The sequence below is a fragment of the Hypanus sabinus genome, chromosome 31 (assembly GCF_030144855.1).
Source record: "Hypanus sabinus isolate sHypSab1 chromosome 31, sHypSab1.hap1, whole genome shotgun sequence".
Classification (NCBI taxonomy): domain Eukaryota; kingdom Metazoa; phylum Chordata; class Chondrichthyes; order Myliobatiformes; family Dasyatidae; genus Hypanus; species Hypanus sabinus.
In genome coordinates, this window is record NC_082736.1 from 23822899 (window position 1) to 23840124 (window position 17226).

A 17226-nucleotide genomic window follows, 5' to 3' on the forward strand; every position below is an offset into this window, starting at 1 on the left:
CAGCCCTTGTTTAACCTGTCTCAGTGCGGTGGACGTAAGGACTCGGCAGAACCCCAGCCCTTATTTAATCTGTTTCAGTGCGGTGGACGTAAGGACCCAGCGGAACCCCAGCCCTTGTTTAACCTGACTCAATGCGGTGGACGTAAGGACCCAGCGGAACCCCAGCCCTTATTTAACCTGTCTCAGTGCGGTGGACGTAAGGACCCAGCGGAACCCCAGCCCTTGTTTAACCTGTCTCAGTGCGGTGGACGTAAGGACCCAGCGGAACCCCAGCCCGTATTTAACCTGTCTCAGTGTGGTAGACCCTAGGAACCAGCGGAACCCCAGCCCTTGTTTAACCTGTCTCAGTGCGGTGGACGTAAGGACTCGGCAGAACCCCAGCCCTTATTTAACCTGTCTCAGTGCGGTGGACATTAGGACCCAGCGGAACCCCAACCCTTGTTTAACCTGTCTCAGTGCGGTGGATGTAAGGACCCGGCGGAACCCCAGCCCTTATTTAATCTGTTTCAGTGCGGTGGACGTAAGGACCCAGCGGAACCCCAGCCCTTGATTAACCTGTCTCACTGCGGTGGACGTAAGGACCCGGCGGAACCCCAGCCCTTATTTAACCTGCCTCAGTGCGGTGGACATTAGGACCCGGCGGAACCCTAGCCCTTATTTAACCTGTCTCAGTGCGGTGGACCTTAGGAACCAGCGGAATCCCAACCCTTATTTAACCTGTCTCAGTGCGGTGGACATTAGGACCCGGCGGAACCCCAGCCCTTGTTTAACCTGTCTCAGTGCGGTGGATGTAAGGACCCGGCGGAACCCCAGCCCTTATTTAACCTGTCTCAGTGCGGTGGACGTAAGGACCCGGCGGAACCCCAGCCCTTGTTTAACCGGCGGAACCCCAGCCCTTATTTCACCTGTCTCAGTGCGGTGGACCCTAGGACCCAGCGGAACCCCAGCCCATATTTAACCTGTCTCAGTGTGGTGGACGTAAGGACCTGGCGGAACCCCAGCCCTTCTTTAACCTGTCTCAGTATGGTGGACGTAAGGACTCAGCGGACCCCCAGCCCTTATTTAACCTGTCTCAGTGTGGTAGACCCTAGGAACCAGTGGAACCCCAGCCCTTGTTTAACCTGTCTCAGTGCGGTGGACGTAAGGACTCGGCAGAACCCCAGCCCTTATTTAATCTGTTTCAGTGCGGTGGACGTAAGGACCCAGCGGAACCCCAGCCCTTGTTTAACCTGACTCAATGCGGTGGACGTAAGGACCCAGCGGAACCCCAGCCCTTATTTAACCTGTCTCAGTGCGGTGGACGTAAGGACCCAGCGGAACCCCAGCCCTTGTTTAACCTGTCTCAGTGCGGTGGACGTAAGGACCCAGCGGAACCCCAGCCCGTATTTAACCTGTCTCAGTGTGGTAGACCCTAGGAACCAGCGGAACCCCAGCCCTTGTTTAACCTGTCTCAGTGCGGTGGACGTAAGGACTCGGCAGAACCCCAGCCCTTATTTAATCTGTTTCAGTGCGGTGGACGTAAGGACCCAGCGGAACCCCAGCCCTTGTTTAACCTGTCTCAGTGCGGTGGACCTTAGGAACCAGCGGAATCCCAACCCTTATTTAACCTGTCTCAGTGCGGTGGACATTAGGACCCGGCGGAACCCCAGCCCTTGTTTAACCTGTCTCAGTGCGGTGGATGTAAGGACCCGGCGGAACCCCAGCCCTTATTTAACCTGTCTCAGTGCGGTGGACGTAAGGACCCGGCGGAACCCCAGCCCTTGTTTAACCGGCGGAACCCCAGCCCTTGGTTAACCTGTCTCAGTGCGGTGGACCCTAGGACCCGGCGGAACCCCAGCCCTTATTTAACCTGCCTCAGTACGGTTGACATTAGGACCCAGCGGAACCCCAGCCCGTATTTAACCTGTCTCAGTGCGGTGGACCCTAGGACCCAGCGGAACCCCTAGCCCTAGTTTAACCTGTCTCAGTGCGGTGGACCTTAGGACCCGGCGGAACCCCAGCCCTTATTTATCCTGTTTCAGTGCGGTGGACCCTAGGACCCAGCGGAACCGCTGCCCTTATTTAACCTGTCTCAGTGCAGTGGACATTAGGACCCGGCGGAACCCCAGCCCTTGTTTAACCTGTCTGAGTGCGGTGTACCTTGAGACCCGGCGGAACCCCAGCCCTTGTTTAACCTGTCTCAGTGCGGTGGATGTAAAGACCCGGCGGAACCCCAGCCCTTATTTAACCTGTCTCAGTGCGGTGTACCTTGAGACCCGGCGGAACCCCAGCCCTTGTTTAACCTGTCTCAGTGCGGTGGACATTAGGACCCAGTTGAACCCCAACCCTTGTTTAACCTGTCTCAGTGCGGTGGACCCTAGGACCCAGCGGATCCCCAGCCCTTATTTAACCTGTCTCAGTGCGGTGGACCTTAGGACTCAGCGGAACCCCAGCCCTTGTTTAACCTGTCTCAGTGCGGTGGACCCTAGGACCCAGCGGAACCCCAGCCCTTATTTAACCTGTCTCAATGCAGTGGACCTCAGAACTCAGCGGAACCCCAGCCCTTATTTCACCTGTCTCAGTGCGGTGGACCCTAGGACCCAGCGGAACCCCAGCCCATATTTAACCTGTCTCAGTGTGGTGGACGTAAGGACCTGGCGGAACCCCAGCCCTTCTTTAACCTGTCTCAGTATGGTGGACGTAAGGACTCAGCGGACCCCCAGCCCTTATTTAACCTGTCTCAGTGTGGTAGACCCTAGGAACCAGTGGAACCCCAGCCCTTGTTTAACCTGTCTCAGTGCGGTGGACGTAAGGACTCGGCAGAACCCCAGCCCTTATTTAATCTGTTTCAGTGCGGTGGACGTAAGGACCCAGCGGAACCCCAGCCCTTGTTTAACCTGACTCAATGCGGTGGACGTAAGGACCCAGCGGAACCCCAGCCCTTATTTAACCTGTCTCAGTGCGGTGGACGTAAGGACCCAGCGGAACCCCAGCCCTTGTTTAACCTGTCTCAGTGCGGTGGACGTAAGGACCCAGCGGAACCCCAGCCCGTATTTAACCTGTCTCAGTGTGGTAGACCCTAGGAACCAGCGGAACCCCAGCCCTTGTTTAACCTGTCTCAGTGCGGTGGACGTAAGGACTCGGCAGAACCCCAGCCCTTATTTAATCTGTTTCAGTGCGGTGGACGTAAGGACCCAGCGGAACCCCAGCCCTTGTTTAACCTGTCTCAGTGCGGTGGACCTTAGGAACCAGCGGAATCCCAACCCTTATTTAACCTGTCTCAGTGCGGTGGACATTAGGACCCGGCGGAACCCCAGCCCTTGTTTAACCTGTCTCAGTGCGGTGGATGTAAGGACCCGGCGGAACCCCAGCCCTTATTTAACCTGTCTCAGTGCGGTGGACGTAAGGACCCGGCGGAACCCCAGCCCTTGTTTAACCGGCGGAACCCCAGCCCTTGGTTAACCTGTCTCAGTGCGGTGGACCCTAGGACCCGGCGGAACCCCAGCCCTTGTTTAACCTGTCTCAGTGCGGTGGACGTAAGGACTCGGCAGAACCCCAGCCCTTATTTAATCTGTTTCAGTGCGGTGGACGTAAGGACCCAGCGGAACCCCAGCCCTTGTTTAACCTGACTCAATGCGGTGGACGTAAGGACCCAGCGGAACCCCAGCCCTTATTTAACCTGTCTCAGTGCGGTGGACGTAAGGACCCAGCGGAACCCCAGCCCTTGTTTAACCTGTCTCAGTGCGGTGGACGTAAGGACCCAGCGGAACCCCAGCCCGTATTTAACCTGTCTCAGTGCGGTGGACCCTAGTACCCAGCGGAACCCCAGCCCTTATTTAACCTGTCTCAGTGCGGTGGACGTAAGGACCCGGCGGAACCCCAGCCCTTGTTTAACCGGCGGAACCCCAGCCCTTGGTTAACCTGTCTCAGTGCGGTGGACCCTAGGACCCGGCGGAACCCCAGCCCTTATTTAACCTGCCTCAGTACGGTTGACATTAGGACCCAGCGGAACCCCAGCCCGTATTTAACCTGTCTCAGTGCGGTGGACCCTAGGACCCAGCGGAACCCCTAGCCCTAGTTTAACCTGTCTCAGTGCGGTGGACCTTAGGACCCGGCGGAACCCCAGCCCTTATTTATCCTGTTTCAGTGCGGTGGACCCTAGGACCCAGCGGAACCGCAGCCCTTATTTAACCTGTCTCAGTGCAGTGGACATTAGGACCCGGCGGAACCCCAGCCCTTGTTTAACCTGTCTGAGTGCGGTGTACCTTGAGACCCGGCGGAACCCCAGCCCTTGTTTAACCTGTCTCAGTGCGGTGGATGTAAAGACCCGGCGGAACCCCAGCCCTTATTTAACCTGTCTCAGTGCGGTGTACCTTGAGACCCGGCGGAACCCCAGCCCTTGTTTAACCTGTCTCAGTTCGGTGGATGTAAGGACCCGGCGGAACCCCAGCCCTTGTTTAACCGGCGGAACCCCAGCCCTTATTTAACCTGCCTCAGTGCGGTGGACATTAGGACCCAGCGGAACCCCAGCCCTTGTTTAACCTGTCTCAGTGCAGTGGACCTTAGGACTCAGCGGAACCCCGGACCTTATTTAACCTGTCTCAATGCAGTGGACCTTAGGACTCAGCGGAACCCCAGCCCTTATTTAACCTGTCTCAGTGCGGTGGACATTAGGACCCAGCGGAACCCCAACCCTTGTTTAACCTGTCTCAGTGCGGTGGATGTAAGGACCCGGCGGAACCCCAGCCCTTATTTAATCTGTTTCAGTGCGGTGGACGTAAGGACCCAGCGGAACCCCAGCCCTTGATTAACCTGTCTCACTGCGGTGGACGTAAGGACCCGGCGGAACCCCAGCCCTTATTTAACCTGCCTCAGTGCGGTGGACATTAGGACCCGGCGGAACCCTAGCCCTTATTTAACCTGTCTCAGTGCGGTGGACCTTAGGAACCAGCGGAATCCCAACCCTTATTTAACCTGTCTCAGTGCGGTGGACATTAGGACCCGGCGGAACCCCAGCCCTTGTTTAACCTGTCTCAGTGCGGTGGATGTAAGGACCCGGCGGAACCCCAGCCCTTATTTAACCTGTCTCAGTGCGGTGGACGTAAGGACCCGGCGGAACCCCAGCCCTTGTTTAACCGGCGGAACCCCAGCCCTTATTTCACCTGTCTCAGTGCGGTGGACCCTAGGACCCAGCGGAACCCCAGCCCATATTTAACCTGTCTCAGTGTGGTGGACGTAAGGACCTGGCGGAACCCCAGCCCTTCTTTAACCTGTCTCAGTATGGTGGACGTAAGGACTCAGCGGACCCCCAGCCCTTATTTAACCTGTCTCAGTGTGGTAGACCCTAGGAACCAGTGGAACCCCAGCCCTTGTTTAACCTGTCTCAGTGCGGTGGACGTAAGGACTCGGCAGAACCCCAGCCCTTATTTAATCTGTTTCAGTGCGGTGGACGTAAGGACCCAGCGGAACCCCAGCCCTTGTTTAACCTGACTCAATGCGGTGGACGTAAGGACCCAGCGGAACCCCAGCCCTTATTTAACCTGTCTCAGTGCGGTGGACGTAAGGACCCAGCGGAACCCCAGCCCTTGTTTAACCTGTCTCAGTGCGGTGGACGTAAGGACCCAGCGGAACCCCAGCCCGTATTTAACCTGTCTCAGTGTGGTAGACCCTAGGAACCAGCGGAACCCCAGCCCTTGTTTAACCTGTCTCAGTGCGGTGGACGTAAGGACTCGGCAGAACCCCAGCCCTTATTTAATCTGTTTCAGTGCGGTGGACGTAAGGACCCAGCGGAACCCCAGCCCTTGTTTAACCTGTCTCAGTGCGGTGGACCTTAGGAACCAGCGGAATCCCAACCCTTATTTAACCTGTCTCAGTGCGGTGGACATTAGGACCCGGCGGAACCCCAGCCCTTGTTTAACCTGTCTCAGTGCGGTGGATGTAAGGACCCGGCGGAACCCCAGCCCTTATTTAACCTGTCTCAGTGCGGTGGACGTAAGGACCCGGCGGAACCCCAGCCCTTGTTTAACCGGCGGAACCCCAGCCCTTGGTTAACCTGTCTCAGTGCGGTGGACCCTAGGACCCGGCGGAACCCCAGCCCTTATTTAACCTGCCTCAGTACGGTTGACATTAGGACCCAGCGGAACCCCAGCCCGTATTTAACCTGTCTCAGTGCGGTGGACCCTAGGACCCAGCGGAACCCCTAGCCCTAGTTTAACCTGTCTCAGTGCGGTGGACCTTAGGACCCGGCGGAACCCCAGCCCTTATTTATCCTGTTTCAGTGCGGTGGACCCTAGGACCCAGCGGAACCGCTGCCCTTATTTAACCTGTCTCAGTGCAGTGGACATTAGGACCCGGCGGAACCCCAGCCCTTGTTTAACCTGTCTGAGTGCGGTGTACCTTGAGACCCGGCGGAACCCCAGCCCTTGTTTAACCTGTCTCAGTGCGGTGGATGTAAAGACCCGGCGGAACCCCAGCCCTTATTTAACCTGTCTCAGTGCGGTGTACCTTGAGACCCGGCGGAACCCCAGCCCTTGTTTAACCTGTCTCAGTGCGGTGGACATTAGGACCCAGTTGAACCCCAACCCTTGTTTAACCTGTCTCAGTGCGGTGGACCCTAGGACCCAGCGGATCCCCAGCCCTTATTTAACCTGTCTCAGTGCGGTGGACCTTAGGACTCAGCGGAACCCCAGCCCTTGTTTAACCTGTCTCAGTGCGGTGGACCCTAGGACCCAGCGGAACCCCAGCCCTTATTTAACCTGTCTCAATGCAGTGGACCTCAGAACTCAGCGGAACCCCAGCCCTTATTTAACCTGTCTCAATGCAGTGGACCTCAGAACTCAGCGGAACCCCAGCCCTTATTTCACCTGTCTCAGTGCGGTGGACCCTAGGACCCAGCGGAACCCCAGCCCATATTTAACCTGTCTCAGTGTGGTGGACGTAAGGACCTGGCGGAACCCCAGCCCTTCTTTAACCTGTCTCAGTATGGTGGACGTAAGGACTCAGCGGACCCCCAGCCCTTATTTAACCTGTCTCAGTGTGGTAGACCCTAGGAACCAGTGGAACCCCAGCCCTTGTTTAACCTGTCTCAGTGCGGTGGACGTAAGGACTCGGCAGAACCCCAGCCCTTATTTAATCTGTTTCAGTGCGGTGGACGTAAGGACCCAGCGGAACCCCAGCCCTTGTTTAACCTGACTCAATGCGGTGGACGTAAGGACCCAGCGGAACCCCAGCCCTTATTTAACCTGTCTCAGTGCGGTGGACGTAAGGACCCAGCGGAACCCCAGCCCTTGTTTAACCTGTCTCAGTGCGGTGGACGTAAGGACCCAGCGGAACCCCAGCCCGTATTTAACCTGTCTCAGTGTGGTAGACCCTAGGAACCAGCGGAACCCCAGCCCTTGTTTAACCTGTCTCAGTGCGGTGGACGTAAGGACTCGGCAGAACCCCAGCCCTTATTTAATCTGTTTCAGTGCGGTGGACGTAAGGACCCAGCGGAACCCCAACCCTTATTTAACCTGTCTCAGTGCGGTGGACATTAGGACCCGGCGGAACCCCAGCCCTTGTTTAACCTGTCTCAGTGCGGTGGATGTAAGGACCCGGCGGAACCCCAGCCCTTATTTAACCTGTCTCAGTGCGGTGGACGTAAGGACCCGGCGGAACCCCAGCCCTTGTTTAACCGGCGGAACCCCAGCCCTTGGTTAACCTGTCTCAGTGCGGTGGACCCTAGGACCCGGCGGAACCCCAGCCCTTGTTTAACCTGTCTCAGTGCGGTGGACGTAAGGACTCGGCAGAACCCCAGCCCTTATTTAATCTGTTTCAGTGCGGTGGACGTAAGGACCCAGCGGAACCCCAGCCCTTGTTTAACCTGACTCAATGCGGTGGACGTAAGGACCCAGCGGAACCCCAGCCCTTATTTAACCTGTCTCAGTGCGGTGGACGTAAGGACCCAGCGGAACCCCAGCCCTTGTTTAACCTGTCTCAGTGCGGTGGACGTAAGGACCCAGCGGAACCCCAGCCCGTATTTAACCTGTCTCAGTGCGGTGGACCCTAGTACCCAGCGGAACCCCAGCCCTTATTTAACCTGTCTCAGTGCGATGGACGTAAGGACCCAGCGGAACCCCAGCCCTTGTTTAACCTGTCACAGTGCGGTGGACGTAAGGACCCAGCGGAACCCCAGCCCTTATTTAACCTGTCTCAATGCAGTGGACCTCAGAACTCAGCGGAACCCCAGCCCTTATTTAACCTGTCTCAGTGCGGTGGACCCTAGGACCCATCGGAACCCCAGCCCTTATTTAACCTGTCTCAGTGCGATGGACGTAAGGACCCAGCGGAACCCCAGCCCTTGTTTAACCTGTCTCAATGCGGTGGACGTAAGGACTCAGCGGAACCCCGGCCCTTGTTTAACCTGTCTCAGTGCGGTGGACGTAAGGACCCAGCGGAACCCCAGCCCGTATTTAACCTGTCTCAGTGCGGTGGACCCTAGGACCCATCGGAACCCCAGCCCTTATTTAACCTGTCTCAGTGCGATGGACGTAAGGACCCAGCGGAACCCCAGCCCTTGTTTAACCTGTCTCAATGCGGTGGACGTAAGGACTCAGCGGAACCCCGGCCCTTGTTTAACCTGTCTCAGTGCGGTGGACCCTAGGACCCAGCGGAACCCCAGCCCTTATTTAACCTCTCAGTGCGGTGGACATTAGGACCCAGCGGAACCCCAGCCCTTGTTTAACCTGTCTCAGTGCGGTGGATGTAAGGACCCGGCGGAACCCCAGCCCTTGTTTAACCTGTCTCAGTGCGGTGGACGTAAGGACCCGGCGGAACCCCAGCCCTTGTTTAACCTGTCTCAGTGCGGTGGACGTAAGGACCCGGCGGAACCCCAGCCCTTGTTTAACCTGTCTCAGTGCGGTGGACGTAAGGACCCGGCGGAACCCCAGCCCTTGTTTAACCTGTCTCAGTGCGGTGGACGTAAGGACCCAGCGGAACCCCAGCCCTTGTTTAACCTGTCTCAGTGCGGTGGACGTAAGGACCCGGCGGAACCCCAGCCCTTGTTTAACCTGTCTCAGTGCGGTGGATGTAAGGACCCGGCGGTAGAGCTCTGAATCCGCAGTGTTTCTGTTCACGAAAATAATCACGGCCACAATTGAAAATAAGGTGGAAATAATAAAGCGATCGGACAGAGGTGAAATGCCATCAGTCCCTGGAAAAGCGAGGCTACATCGGTCAATGATCGGAACAATTTTAAAGGATAAAGTGAGAAAGGCTCTGCCCCGATGAAAGCTGCAATTATTACTAAGCAACGCAGTGGTTTAATTATTGGGTTTTGGGGTTTTAATCCTCACATTAACCCGGCACGGTGGACAACGCACTCAGGAACGATCTGTTCCGAGTCCCGAGAACTTCCGTTCCCGAGACCGGCGCTGAAGTATATGTTCTTAATTGTTCTATATGCATGGAAAGGTGAAATATATACTATATACTAAGACAAACGTTTGACTAACTGACGCTAAATAATACCAGATGTACCTGTTCCGACTTAGTGAGAGAACTTTAGATTTTTTTCAATCCCGATCCATGATAATCCACACACATCCTCCCGTATACTTTAAGTCATCTCTAGATTACTTATAATAGCTAATACAATGTAAATGCTATGTAAAATAGTTGTTATGCTGCATTGTTTAGGGAATAATGACAAGAAAAAAAAGTCTGCACATGCTCGAACAACATGCTGGAAGAGCACTTCCGGGTTTTCGCGATTCGCGGTTGGTTGAATTTGCGGATAAGGAGGGCTGACCATATAAGTAAAAATGCTTAGTCTAGATATATATGTGCCTAACTTTGTACTATGTACTTGGACTCTATAGTGCAGTGGAGACCACACCGAGGACCCACTGCTTCAGTGGAAGGACCCTGTCCTGGGAGTGTGCAGTGATACTGTGCAGAGGGAGCTTTAGTCAGTGTCCAACCTCAGGTTCACCCTCCCTGTAATCAGACGTCACAAAGGGGATGTCGTGGTCCAGGGGAGAAGGCATGGAAATGGGGTCGGAGAGGGACACTAAATCAACCGCAAAAGAATGGCAGAGCAGACTCTACTGGAAGTGGCAGATGGAATATAGTGCATGGTCGTGCGCTTTGCTCAAAGGAATAAAGGTGTCTTTTTTTCTAAACTGGGAGCAAATGCAGAAATCGGACGGGCAAAGGGACCTGGGAGTCCTCGTGCAGGATTCCCTAAAGGTTAACTTGGCAGGCTGAGGCAGTTGCATATTAGCAAAGGCGCTACGTTGAGGATTTATAAGGCATGTAACATGTAACATGTGACAGTAAGAGAACAGGGTTGAGAAGGAAAATGAATCAGCCGTGGTGGAATGGGTCGATTGACCTAATTCTGCAGCTCTGTCCTCTGGTCTTCATAGGATGGTGCTGCATCTCCTGCCATCACCTGGGGCTCAGAAAGCCTCCTGCTCAGCTCGGACTTCTCCAAAGCAGTGAGGAGCCCTCCCCAGTTCCCAGCCAAACGGCCCGAGTTCCTGTCACATTTAATCGTTTCGCTGGCTGGCGCTGTTACATTGGAACTCGATGATCAAATGATCTAATCTTTGGTGTGTTTTTCAGGCACGTCGCGGCACTCTACCGGGCTAGCGTCGGGTAGTCCTGTCATGCAGGAACAGCCTCCAGGAGGTAAGAGCTCAATCTTAAACTTCAGGAGTGTTGTCGGACACCTCCGCAGCTTCCCAAAGTTCGTCTGTTCCGATCCCCTTGAGTACTTCCTATCTCTTTGAGCTGCCTCAGGGGTCTGTTGCCAACTGTTCTGCCCGAGACTGCAAGAAACTGCAGAGAGTTGTATATGCAATTTAGCACACGGAAACCCTCCTCCCTTCCGTAGCAAAACAGGAGAGACTGTAGATGCTGGGAACCTGGGGCAGCGGGCCAGGCCGTATCTCAAAGTACATCTCTGTCTCCGTACACAACCCTGAGATTCGTTTTCTTGCGGGCATTCACAGTTAATAGAAAGGAAGCATCGCAATAGAATTGTCAAAAAGCCGCCCATAACAAGACAGGCAAGTGACTCGTTCAACTTTGAGTTTTGACTGTCGTAGCCAGTGCTGATTTTAAAGGAGTGGACAGGCTTAATAAAGTCATACAGCCATAGAGTTGGCCGTTCAGCCCATCTCTTCCATGCTGGCCAGTCTGAGATGGTCCCAGTTGTCTACATTTGGCCCGTATCCCTCTAAACCAGGGATTTGCAAACATTTTTATGCTGTGAGACAATACCATTAAGCAAGGGGTCCGTGAACTCCAGGTTGGGAACCCCTGCTCTAAACCTTTCCTATCCATAGAAGGAAATTATTGTGGATTCAGGAAGAGCTGTCTCCCTCTGCGAGTACATAGCTCCCCTGTCGAGAGAGTTAATTGCACCAGTTTCCTGAGAGTTCACGTCATGGACAACCTTACCAGCTCCCTCAGTATCACCTCCCTGAACGAGCACTTCCCAAAGAGATTGAGGCTCTCTCTCTGCCCCTCCCCCACTAATCTTAACCAAGTTTTACAGGAGCACCACTGAGGTCGTCCTGACAAGTTGCATCTCTATCTGGTCTGGGAGCAGCCGAGCTTTGGACCGGAAGTCCCTACAAAGGACTCTGAGAACAGCTGAGAAGATCGTAGGGGTCTCCCTACCGTCCATCGGGGACATTTTTCAGGAGCGCTGCGTACGCGGGGCCCTTAGTATTATCCAGGATCCCACCCGTCCATCCAGCATCCTCTTTGACTTTCTACCATCGGGCAGGAGACACCGATGCATAAAGACAGGAACGGTCGGGATGGGAAACAGTTTCTTCCCTCAGGCCGTCAGGCTTCTGAACTCCCTGACCACATTGTATTCGAAGTGTCACCGGCTAATCTGTTCCGTACCTGACAATATTTAATTTATGCATTTTACTTTGTTTATGTGTAATTCATTCATAGAATTAATCCTTACTTTCCAAAGTTATTGTGTGTTGTGTACTACTGTCCTTTACACCCTGGTTCAGAGAAACATTGTCTCATTTGGCGGTATACGTGTATATAGTTAATTGACAAAAGACTTTACTTGATGACCTGTCCAAGTATTAAATGTTGTAATGGTGCCTGCCTCCACCACCTCCACTGGCAGCTCGTTCCATATACCCAAGACCCATGCTGTGGGAAGTACTTTCTTCCTCTTTTAAAACTCTTTCCTCCTACCTTAAGCATGGGTCCTCTAATTTCAGCCTCTACTCATTGCCATCATCATTATGTGTCGTGTCATGTGACATGGGCAATCATGGCCTTTGACCACGATTGTTCTTGGCAATGTAGTTTGTCTAAAATTTACCTAAAGTTCACCACGCAACCAATCAGCGACGAGATTTCCTGCCCCCGTCACAATTGAGTTTCCAGAATAAGGACCGATCAGCTGACCGATAAGTACATAAGGGCCAGGCATTGGGAGGACGCGCCATAGTTAGTAGCGCACTGACGATGTGTGATATGGTGATGAAACAGCAAATTACCAAGATCAGAGAACAACATCCACCCAAGCTACACATTTTCCAAGTTTTTCCGTCACCAATACTCTTCAGAGACTATCTGCCCTGACGTCAGTGGTCACATAACCAGGACTCGTGATCTGCACCGGCTGCTCATACGACCATCCAATAGCCACTCCCATGGCTTCACGTGACCTTGATCGGGGGCTAAGCAGGGGCTACACCTTGCCCAAGGGAGACCTGCAGGCGAGCGGAGGGAAGGAGCGCCTCTCACCTCCTCTGGTAGAGACGTATCTCATTTTGACTCCACTATGGGGACTTCTCACCCCATCTATGCTCCTCATGATTTTATAAATCTCTCCGGCCCCTCCTCAGCCTCCTTCATTCCAGGAAAAAGGCAACAGAAATGGTAGATTGGGTAACGAAGTCAATGTGATGTATTTAGTTTTTCAAAAGTCACACAGCACAGTAGCCTAGCCTGTCAGCGCTTTGCTTTACAGCTCCTCGATCACTGTTAGGGGTTCAATTCCATCCACAGCCAGTAAGGAGTTTGTATTTACACCTGACCACTTGGGTTTCCTCCTGCTGCTCTGATCTCAGAGAGGTATGGGTTAGGGTTAGTAAGTTGTGGGTGTGCTGGAAGTGTGACAACACTTGCTGTCTGCTCCGAGCACGATCTTCGCTGACACTAACGAGGCATTTCGCTCTACTTTCTTCGATGTATATGTGTCAATTAAAGCCAATTTTTAATCTTTAAGAAAAGACATTTAATACAAAGCTAGATAAGCTATGTCATAAACAGGATCTCCTCATGCTGACCCAAGGTAGTACTCTGCATGGGTTAATGCTAGGGTCACTGCTGTTCACCATTTGCCCCAGCAACTTGACTCAATAGAAAGGACAATGTCAACATTTCCAGGGACGTGTAGTTAACATAGAGGGATGAACCAACATGCAGAGTGGTTTATTAACTTCACATGTTCCGAGATGAAGTGTTTTGTGTTTCATCTAGACCAAGGGTTCCCAACCTTTTTGAATCCATGGACCCGACGTTCCCTCCAATTTATAATGTGCAAAAATCTTGTGCTGTGCAATTTCTTTTGCCCGGTGACAACAACAAGTGCACTCAGAATTTTATATATAGGGGTATTCTTTTTAACAGCTAGCAAAACATTGTCAATAAGAACTTTGATCTTCTCTGGGTTTGATCATTTTCGCTCTCGGATCCACGGCACCCACTACATCATCATGTGCCAGTTTCCAACGGCCTAAAATCGAGGAAAAGCTTTGCTACAGTGGAGGAACTACCACACGGAACATCCCCCCCAAACGTACAGGATTGACCTCTGGCAACAAACAGAAGCCAGAACCCCACCAAACAATACAGTGCAAGACCCCACAGAAACGTTGCCAGACCCCGGGGGCATTGCTTGACAGACAGAAGTGGTGCACTCCCAGCAGAGCAAGAGCGGGAGTTTGTGGGACGGGAGACAATATGGTGAAGTGGGGTTTAAAGACCAGTGGATCCTGTGAGTGTGGTGAAAGGGTGCAGAACATCGAACACGTTCTGTGCCACTGCCCACTCTCACCTGATTTAGCTGACACTGACCTGCTCAACATCAACCAAACAACACCAGACTGGCTGGCCGTCTGGTGTGACAAGCTATGAATGAACTCTCACAAAACATACATAACAGGCCTGTAACGGGTCATGAACGGTTTTCTCACCAGAGCTTTTGCACACTGCCCATAGGTGATTTGCTTGCTAAGTAATGCTTTAAAAAGGCAAGTTTCCAAATATCACTCCACTTCTTCCCAGTTTCAAATTCTCCAGCAGCTTTTGCATCGCGACAATACACACAGCTCACACCAGTTTCTGCGTTGTACGTAAGTATTTCTCGTAGCTGTGCATTCCTGACCTCGTGAGCTCTCGGTGTAGCAGTTTCTGCTTCACTAAGCCAGTCTGAACTAGCAACACAAACGCTGGAGGAATTCAGCACCCAGCCAGCGTACATTTTAAGAGCAAACAGTCAGTGCCTCTGGCCAAGGACTAACGGTCTCGGCCAAAGCGTTGACTGTTTGCTCTTTTCCATGGATGCTGCCTGGTCTGCCGAGTTCCTCTGGCATTTTGTGTGGGCTGCTCGAATTTCCAGCATCTGCAGATTTTCTCTTGTTAAGTGAACTAGCAATTCTTTTGCACTTCACACACTTTGCTGCCTTGGAATTTGACATAGCGAATCAATAATTTCTTCAATAAAACACTGTAAATAAGCCAGTTCTAAAATCTGCAGACAAATCATCGCAGACTCCACGTTCTCAACACTGTCTGGAAACATAACCAGAAAAGGAAATGTGATTGTGTATGACCGTGGAATATACTGAAGATGAGGGGGATAGACTACGAGGAGAGATTGAGTCGCTTGGGACTGTACTTGCTGGAATTTAGAAGAATGAGAGGAGATCTTATAGAAACATAGAAAATATAGGGATAGGTAAGATAGAGGCAGGAAAGTTGTTTCCACTGGGAGGTGAGACTAGAACTAGGGGACAGAGCCTCAAGATTCGGGGAGTAGATTGAGGACGGAGATGAGGAACTGCTTTTCCCAGAGAGTGGTGAATCTGTGGAATTCTCTGCCCAGTGAAGCAGTGGAGGCTGCCTCAGTAAATATATTTAAGACAAGGTTGGATAGATTTTTGCATAGTTATGGGGAAAAGGCAGGTAGGCAGAGATGAGTCCATGGCCAGATCAGCCATGATCTTATTGAATGGCGGAGCAGGCTCGACGGGCCGGATGGCCAACTCCTGTTCATATTTCTTATGGTTTTATGTCGACGAGGTAGAGGGTGACAACCTTTAGTGCACAGTTTAAATTCCTTTGTGTGCTCGTAGCTGAGCGCGCACACGTCTTAGAGGAACATTACATGGACCCCTACCATTAACCGAGGGGTCTGTGTTCCCCAGATTGGGAACCCCTGATCTAGACAGATCATGCCAGACACACATACCTCAAGATAGTACAGAATCAGGTTTGCTATTGCTGACCTATGTCCTGAAATTTTCTCTATGGCAGCAGTGCAGGGCAATACATAAAAATTACTGTAAGTTACAAAAAGTAACATGCATAGAGCAAAAGAGGTGAGGTATAGTGAGGTAGTGCCGATGGACCTTTCAGAAATCCGATTGTTGAGGGGAAGAAGCTGATCCTAAAGCAATGAATGTGGGTCTGCAGGCTCTGTACTTCCTGCCACGTGTTCCAGGTGGTGAGAGCCCGTAAAGATGGAAGTCACCTTCTTGAGACATTGCCTCTTGAAAATGCCCTCACTGGCTGGGGAGGCTGTGCCTGCGATGGGGCGGGCCGAGTCTAACAGCCCTCTGACTCTGTGCACCATCCGAGGCTCTGATGCAGCCAGTCCGAATTCCCTACACAGGGATTGAGGAATAAACCATGAGGGTCAGTCGCCCACCCCAGGGTAGCGGAGTCCAAATTCCATCAAAAGCGTAGAAGGAGGCGCAACAACAGAATAAATCTGTTCAGCTAGACCAGGCGCAGAGGTCTGAACGGCGGTCCCTGCACCCCTCCAAGTAAACAACTGTGCCAACCAGTTAATCAACCACATCTTAGAGAACCTTGGCTTGACCTTACTCCAAGTTCAGGAGTAATAGGTCATCAGGTCATGGCCAGTGAAAATGCTTGACGTTAACAGTGAATTCTTTTCCCCTCCAGACAGTTTATAGGTTAATTCATTAATCTGAAGGCAGCCAATTACGTCAGGTTAGACAACGACAGCTTGTCTAGTTATAGCCGGCAGGTAAGGATGGCTGTAAGTCTGTCAACAACAGAATGAGGGTTAATTTGAACACAAACCCTGGCGACAGGAGATCAGCGGGAAGGTGAAGGGCGAGTAAGGACCATGGGTCACAGAGAAATCAGTCAGGGAGTGGGGCTGATGACATCACACTGAGAATCAGCATGGTTTCAAAGGGCTGAATGGCCTCTGGCATTATAAGATATAAATACAGGGTATCTTTGTCAACAAAGCCTGCAAAGCTCAAAGTAATTTTTTTATCGAAGTACATGTATGTCACCATATACAACCCTGAGATTCATTTTTCTGTGGGCATACGCAATCCTTAGTAGAACAATAACCACTATGAATCAGTCAAAAACCACACCAACTTGGGAATTCAACCAGAGTGCACGTATGAAAAGAAAGAAGTAATATAATAAATGAATAAGTATCGAGAACACGAGATGGAGAGCAGTCATGATCACGATCACCCATTGTCATCCGACAGGCTCGTAATGGACGAGCGTGCATGGGAACGCAGGTCCTCCCTTCCGTGAGCAGGCCCTGGGATGTGCAGAGGGGGTTCTTTCACTTGGACGCCGCTGTTTAGATTAGAAGAGCTTTATTTGTCACACACACAACAAAACGCTGAAACGCAGTCAACGACCAACACGGTCCGAGGATGCGCTGGGGGCAGCCATGAGCCTCACCACGCTAGTTAAAGTCCACTCTCCCCCCTGTCAGCATCCTTCTTCACCAACCCTTGACCTTTCCCATCCACCTGGCTTCACCTATCACCTTCCAGCTAGCCTCCTTCCCTTCCACCCAACTTTTTTTATTCAGGCATCTTTCCCCTTCTAGTCCTGAAGAAGGGTCTCGACCCGAAACATCGACTGTTTTCATTTCCGAGGTTGCCACCTGACCTGATGGGTTGCCATGCAGTTTTCAGACCGTGTAAAATT

General features: G+C 52.4%; 1 protein-coding gene across 11 annotated transcripts in view; it reads left to right on the forward strand.

Moving 5' to 3' along the window:
- Positions 1-17226, forward strand: part of bscl2 (BSCL2 lipid droplet biogenesis associated, seipin) — a 116930-nt gene that overhangs the window by 75891 nt on the left and 23813 nt on the right. For all 11 annotated transcript variants that reach the window (XM_059955165.1, XM_059955166.1, XM_059955168.1 and 8 more), the window contains one exon: positions 10585-10650. In XM_059955165.1, the coding sequence (XP_059811148.1) occupies positions 10585-10650 (66 nt within the window). The remainder of the gene's footprint in view (positions 1-10584; positions 10651-17226) is intronic.